Source organism: Pangasianodon hypophthalmus, chromosome 7 (assembly GCF_027358585.1).
Source record: "Pangasianodon hypophthalmus isolate fPanHyp1 chromosome 7, fPanHyp1.pri, whole genome shotgun sequence".
NCBI lineage: Eukaryota > Metazoa > Chordata > Actinopteri > Siluriformes > Pangasiidae > Pangasianodon > Pangasianodon hypophthalmus.
This window is the reverse complement of record NC_069716.1, coordinates 28288055-28295074: the sequence shown is the minus strand read 5'-3', so window position 1 is coordinate 28295074 and position 7020 is coordinate 28288055. Positions and strand designations below refer to the sequence as shown.

At 37.7% G+C, this 7020-nt stretch overlaps 1 protein-coding gene across 1 annotated transcript; it reads left to right on the top strand.

The window, feature by feature from the left end:
* Positions 1–364: 364 nt before the first annotated feature.
* On the top strand, positions 365–4548 carry LOC128318562 (C-C motif chemokine 14-like). Its single transcript, XM_053235225.1, has 3 exons — positions 365–479; positions 4094–4211; positions 4359–4548. The coding sequence occupies exons 1-3, from the start codon at positions 410–412 to the stop codon at positions 4471–4473; spliced, it is 303 nt and encodes a 100-aa protein (XP_053091200.1). The 5' UTR covers positions 365–409; the 3' UTR covers positions 4474–4548.
* The last annotated feature ends 2472 nt before the right edge of the window (positions 4549–7020 follow it).

The following is a 7020-nucleotide window of genomic DNA, read 5'->3' as shown; positions in this document are numbered from 1 at the left end:
AACTACAGATTTATATCACATTCTGAACTAAAAATTGCTCTCAACACACACCTTTTTTTTGTTACTGGTGATAGTGAGCGAATATCTGTAAAAGTAACTTGTGTTAAATGTTAGTTTCATCATTTCAAAGTTAAGCGTATGCAAACTTTTGCACTGTACTCTGTATAGCAGTGTTTGATGTTTAAATGATAATAGATGGGCCAGTTACTAACTTTTAGACAAATCATGATTATAGATCTTCAGCAGATGTTCGTTCAGTCTAGGTGGAGGATGTGGTGAGTTTAGGAGGGGGGGTTGGGGGGGTTGGGGGTCTGACTTTAGGTAAATAAAATGAGACGATAAAACCAGACCCCAACTAATCTGATGTTAGAGATAGAAGAGATCAGAGCTTCACAAACCTGCTGAGAACATGAAGATGAGTCGTGTGTATTTGGTCCTGGGCTTCGTCCTGATCATGGAACTCTACTCAGACGCTATGCGTGAGTTTATTACATATGTTTTTGTACAATCAAATACATATATAAGTTATTATTTTAGGGGCGTAATGCAATGCCACTATCTGTATCTATGTCTGTACAGTACTCAAAATTTTCATATCTGTATACAGAATCAGAGTCTGTCAGAATCAATTACAAAGCTGCTGTTTTTCCTTATAATGCCTGTATGATTTTTCAGGAAGATTTTCAATTGAATAATGATAGAGAATGTTACATGCACAAAGAATGCACAAGTTAATATATTTTTTGTAATTATTATTTTTTTTGGAGATCCTAGCAGAGATATGCTGCTGTGTGCACAGTGTGCGGTCTGAGTGAGCTTTGTGGAACAGTGGCTCTATAAATAAAAGCATCTTTCTTTTTTGAATTTCAGCCCAGTTTTGAGGAAAAAATAATAAAAATATAGGCCTCTTTGTATCTGTTTAGAACACATTATCTGCTCTATCCAAATGTACTCGAGGTAGAAATGGTGCAACTGTCACCAAAGTGTACATTATCTCATACATTATCATTTTTGTTTGTACCTGCTGTGATATTTTCGAAGAAATTTAGTAGGTACTTTATCCTAAAATCTAAACATATAACCAAAATCATCACCATCATCATCCTCATCATCATCATCTTCAGTAAACACTTTATCCTAGTCAGGGTGTCAGGAGCATATCCAGAACCACTAGGTGGATGGCAGGAGAATTCACCCTGGTGAGACTCTAGTCCATCACAGGACACATAAATATACAACATAAACATCACTCTAAACGCAAAGCCTAATTTAAACCCCCATGACCCTGACCAGGGACCACTGCAATTTCACATTAATGAACCCGCAAGCTTTATGCTCAAGCATGTTTGAGGCTCACATGATTCTTTTGTTCCTTTCCATGGGATCTAGTCTCAAATAAAAATTAAATAACATGCATACTATTCATAATCTCTATTCGTATTTGTTTAACGTGCATTATCTGTTCAATCTGGATAATATACTCTGAGTTCGGTTACATCCCTAATATACAGCACTGTGCAAACGTCTTAGGCACATGGAAAAAAATACTGTAAAGCAACGATGCCTTAAGAATAATGAAATTTTTTTCTACAAAAAAAATCTTCTGTAAAGGGCAGCAAACAGTGACAGACTAAACCATCATAAAAAAAAAAAAAAAAAACAATATTTGACATGAAAACCCTTTGCCTTTAAAAATTCTTCAGTAGTCTCAGGTTCATTTCATATACTTTACTAAGAATTTTGGCTGGTAGGTATTTCTTTAATGCGTGCTCAATAATGCAGAGGTCATGAAATAATCTTTATAACTTCTATGTATATAGAATATGCAGTATATATTCCATTCTCCTCCACTGACCTCGCTCATCAATAAGACATTTCCAGCCTGCAGGGCTGTAGCTAACTGGATGTTTTATATTTTTTGCACCATCCTCTGTAAACTCTAGAGATAGTTGTGTGTGAAAATCCCAGGGGATCAACAGTTTTTGAAAAATACTCAAATCAGCATATCTGGTACCAACAACCATGCCATGGTCAAAGTCAGTGAGATCACATTTTTCCCCAATTCTGATGTTTGATGTGAATATTATGTTAAGCTCCTAATAAAGTGGCCACACACACACACACACACACACACACACACACAAAACCATGCCAGTGTCAATGCTGTACTGAGAATAAACCAGCACTCATATCATATCTGCTCAGTGGTGCTCCTGCTCCTATGGTGGTCTTTTTACATTGATAGAAGGTGTCCTGGGGTGCCAATATTTTGTGACAAAGCAACAGATGAGCTACAGCCAGTGATTGTTCACCTACAGAGTGACTTTATAGGAGTTGGACTTGATAGCGTGACTACTCAGAGTATATACTGTAAAGCAATAATGATTACAGTTAAAGTTAATAAAACAAGACTCAGAATTAGTTAGAATCAGCATTTCCCTTACAGAAAGATCACACACATTTCACATGATCAAATGCTTTTTCCATGTGTTATTATCTGAGTAATCTATGATCACACATGAAAAAATGATTCGTGTGAGAAAATCTGAAAATGAAACCTACACGCCCTACATGTGGAAAAATAATCAGCCCCTGAAAGAACACGGTGTAATTTTTTCAGGTCATTTTTGAATGTACATTAGATACTATTGCGTGCACACCAGATATTATCTCATGCACAACTGAACGCTGTTGTGTCTGCACCAAATAGCTGCACAAACACTATTTAACATCCGGTACAATGAGTGTGTGTACAGCAGCATTGCTGGTCACTCAGTTGGTCCTTGAACCAAAGTTAGGGTTCTATATCTACAGCATGGCACGAATCTACAACTCCTCCAAGCACAGTAGCTACTATAACAAACAATCTGAGCAGAGAGAGAGAGAGAGAGAGAGAGAGAGAGAGAGATTATTAAAGCACAGACACTGAATCACACAATCACAGATCAGAGACAAGAGAGTGTGTTTGCTTGACTGTGAGTAGTCAGCTCGTACTGTTTTCTATGCCTCTTGTTGTGTTCTTGTTTTTTTTTCCCTAGCTTTTGTTTTGCTCATTGTGACCCCGGTTAATTTGTTTGTTGGCTTGGTAATTTTATTCAATAAAGACAATCCTACATCTGCATTCACCCCCTATGAATTGTGACAACTTGTTTTGGCGCAATACAATCGACCACTCAGTCACACAGAACATGAACTATGAACTCGAGCAGAAAGAAATACAAGGACTAAGGAATGTAAACCATACGATGGCAACACAAGACAAGAGCTAGACAAAGTATGTAGTGCAAGATGTAACTTAAATACTAGTGCTCATTAACAAAAATGTGACACAGGTGCAGGTGGTCATGTGACATTCTCGAATGGGGTGCAGTGGCTAATGGGAAATGTAGTCAAGCGCCAAAATCATTACAATATCATGACAATAAAATAAGTCATAATCATGACAATAAGATACTTTATTGTTATTGTAGCTTGTACAACGAAATTCCATTGATGACAGTCCTTAAAAGCAGCTTAGTAAAGTGATTAGTGATAAAGAAATATACATAGAATACACAGTAAAATGCACAGTATCTGATATACACAATGACATTAACAGGCTCAGTAAACAAATCAACAAAACTCGAGGACAGTAGCTTAAGAGCTTACAAGAAAAGGGCATGTATAGTGAGGTAGACTGTAAAAAGATCAGAGATAAAATAATACTATGGTTATTGTTTTAGGGTTACATACAGTACATGTGCATGAGACAGTATCTAGTGAGCACACAATAGTATCCGCTGAACAGGAGGTGCACATGTGATAATAATAAAAAAAAAAGACATCATTTCAGGGGCTCCTGAATGTGTGAAATATAACATACAGTTTGGCTTTTCTGTAAAGATAGAATTATACACAATACATACAAGATAATAATAATAATAATAATAATAATAATAATAATAATAATAATAATAATAATAATAATAATACTTCAAAAAGTGTTTCATTAACTGAAGAAATTAAGGATGAAATTTTGAATAATGTTCCATGCACATTTATTTTTTGTGAGTTTTTATTTAACTAAAAGTGCTTGTCTGTCTCTCTTGGTCAGCTTTGAGCCTTAATCAGCCCGCCTCGTGCTGTTTCAACTTTTTCAATGGCAAAATTCCTTCTGACAAAATCCTGGAGGTTCAAAAGACGGACTCACGCTGTTCACAGCAAGGCTTTGTGTGAGTATCGCATATACTCACATAGAATACTGTTTTATTGTGTGATTTAATATAAAAAAGTGACATTAAATCCAGTTAATTTCTAAATGAGACAAGAAAAGAAATTGTATTGATGTGTGTTTATTGATGTGTGTTTGTTTGTTTCAGAGTTACTACGCCTCGGTTCTCCAAGCTGTGTGCTCGTAACATCACTGTCAATGAAAGTGATACACCTGTCAGTGAAACTGTTACACCTACGCCACACTCCACACACACCACCTAATAATCTTCAAGCTTTGCCCATTTAAAAACTGAATCACTTTTTATCAGTCATTTATTACGGTTTATTGATGCTACTGGCGCTTATTATAGTGCAGATTCAAATAAAAGTTATAAATGCACCAATGAGTGAACTGCTTTTACAAATGTGACACTATTTAGGAAACAGTCAACCAAAACCAGAGGAGAAAAGCTAATATCAAAAATCAAAAGCAAGAAAAGGGCCATACAGAAGTCTCTATCACAATCAAAATCAATCTCACAACAGCTGAGCACTAAGCTGCCAGTGTTCCCTCTGGTGGCGCCCTTTATACCGTTGGGGATGATGACATCAGCGCACATGCAGATGTCCTCATCCCCAACAGATGATGTGAAAGGACCCTGGAAGTGAACGTAGCAGGACCTGGACAGAATATAAAACAGATGGAAACACAAACACACACACCCACACACAGGAAAAGGGCAGAGCATAACAAAATGCAGATATTGATCAGTTTCACAGACACACTGCTGATTCTGATAAAGTGTGAAAGGACAGATCCAGGATCAGATCTGATTTTATTAAAGTTCTCAGTTTTTATACTATATACAATTTTATATCCATTATGCTTTATATGAAAAAAAAAGATAGCTATTATACTAAGTAGTAATATTCATAATGTGTGTGGATTGATGTATGCTAGCTTAGTAGCACAACATCAGGGAAGAATAGAAAACTTAAAACATGTCCATTAAAATGTTGGAAAATTTAGTAGTTATTAAGGTCTAGGTGACCAGATTAGGGGGAAAATGCTATGCAGTATAGATAAACTGTAATTTATGAAGTAATTTAAAACAGTGAGTGTAGCGATAATATAAAGTCATGAAAACACTTGAAAACATCTTTCTGGATATGATCTATTTATGTATATTCTACAGCAGGAAGAAAAGTGACAAGAAATATACGAAAACAGAGGTTATTGACAAACACAGGTCTGAATCTTTACCACATTTAGTAGAATTTTTGGCAGAAGATTACCATACCGACATGTCTATATGTATGCTACCTTACTAGGCGATACACATATACATACACACACATTCACACTTGAGAGAGCAGTTTATTGTAGCCAGGGCATCTACTGTCATTTTTTGTGAAATGGGAGGAAACCACAGGCGGAACTTGTGAAACTCTGCACAGTCACCGAGCTCAGGATCAAAGCATGGACCGTGGAACTGTGAGGCAGCAATGCTACACAGTGCACCATCCTGTCAAACTCTCTGTAGACATGCTGTAATTTATTTAAATGTGCCTTATTAAGGCCTCTAATGATTTTAAATAATCTTGAAATTCCTCAAGGATTGAACAACACTTCTCTAACAAAACCTAAAAACAGTGCTTTTATAAAATAAAATTTCTCGGAACTGGAAAAAGCTGAGCAAACAGCAAAGTCATTAAAAGTAAATTTAATAACAGTAGAAATTTACTGTATGTCACTTTCAGAAAGGACTCTCTAATCACACATCTTTTTAATTCAATTTCAATTCAGTTTTATTTGTATAGCACTTTTAACAATGGACATTGTCACAAAGCAGCTTTACAGAAATAAATGGATTCAAAATATTCTGTAAATATGTCAATTTATCCCTAATGAGCAAGCCAGAGGCCTCAGAGACAATACGAGGAAGAAACCTTGACTAGGAACCAGACTTAAAAGGGAACCCATCCTCATCTGGGTGCAATGGATAGTGCAATTATAAATAAATCTCTTCTATTATTGTGTACTATATGGACAAATAGTGCAAACGTGCAACCAGTAAATTCATCACAGTTTTCGCGAGAAGTCCAGTTGGTTAAAGTCTATCCACTGTCCAGTGATGGAGTCCTGAGTACGAAGGTGCTCGTGGCAACTGCAGCCCCAAAACCACCACAGCAATCACAGTCCCAAGCCATTACAGTACAGCTCCCCATATGTGATCCCCAAGCCATCGCCACAGCCCTCAGGTGGCACCATCCCCAGCAATCCAAACAGTTCTTCAGGCCGTCCATATGGGGCCACCTCAGCAGCAGCGAGCAATCTCAACCGATGAGACTCCAACCAGAAGTAGGGCATCAGGATGGGTCAGGCAGGTCTGGAGAGCAGAAGGGGTCAGGATCACTGGCATCTCAGGAGCAGCATGTGTAGCTTGACAGAAAGAGGGAGAGAGAGGGAGACAGAGGGAGAGATTGTTAGGAAAGCAGAGTGCAAGCAGGGACTCCGGCAAGACTAGCTATGACAGCATAACTAAAAGGGAGAGCCAGAAGCTAACACAGACATGAGGGCACCCTGGGACATAAAGCAGCCAGCCACTCCACCTTCAACAAACCTGAGTGAACACGTGAGAGTGGGAGGGCGGCAGCATCCAAACATCCCAGTTCACCACAACACTCTATGCCTGTGAACCCTCCAGATCTGCTCCTTTACCTAAGAAAAAAAGCTATTCACAAAAGGCTTGACTAAACAAATATGTTTTCAGCCTAGACTTAAACACTGAGACTGTGTCTGAGCCCTGAACACTAAGTGGAAGGCTG

Excerpts from the sequence above, each read along its gene's own strand:
- LOC128318562 (XM_053235225.1), top strand. The coding sequence starts at position 410 with ATGAAGATGAGTCGTGTGTATTTGGTCCTGGGCTTCGTCCTGATCATG. Across the intron at positions 480-4,093 it reads ACTCTACTCAGACGCTATGC|CTTTGAGCCTTAATCAGCCC; the intron begins GTGAGTTTATTA and ends TCTCTTGGTCAG. Across the intron at positions 4,212-4,358 it reads TGTTCACAGCAAGGCTTTGT|AGTTACTACGCCTCGGTTCT; the intron begins GTGAGTATCGCA and ends TGTTTGTTTCAG.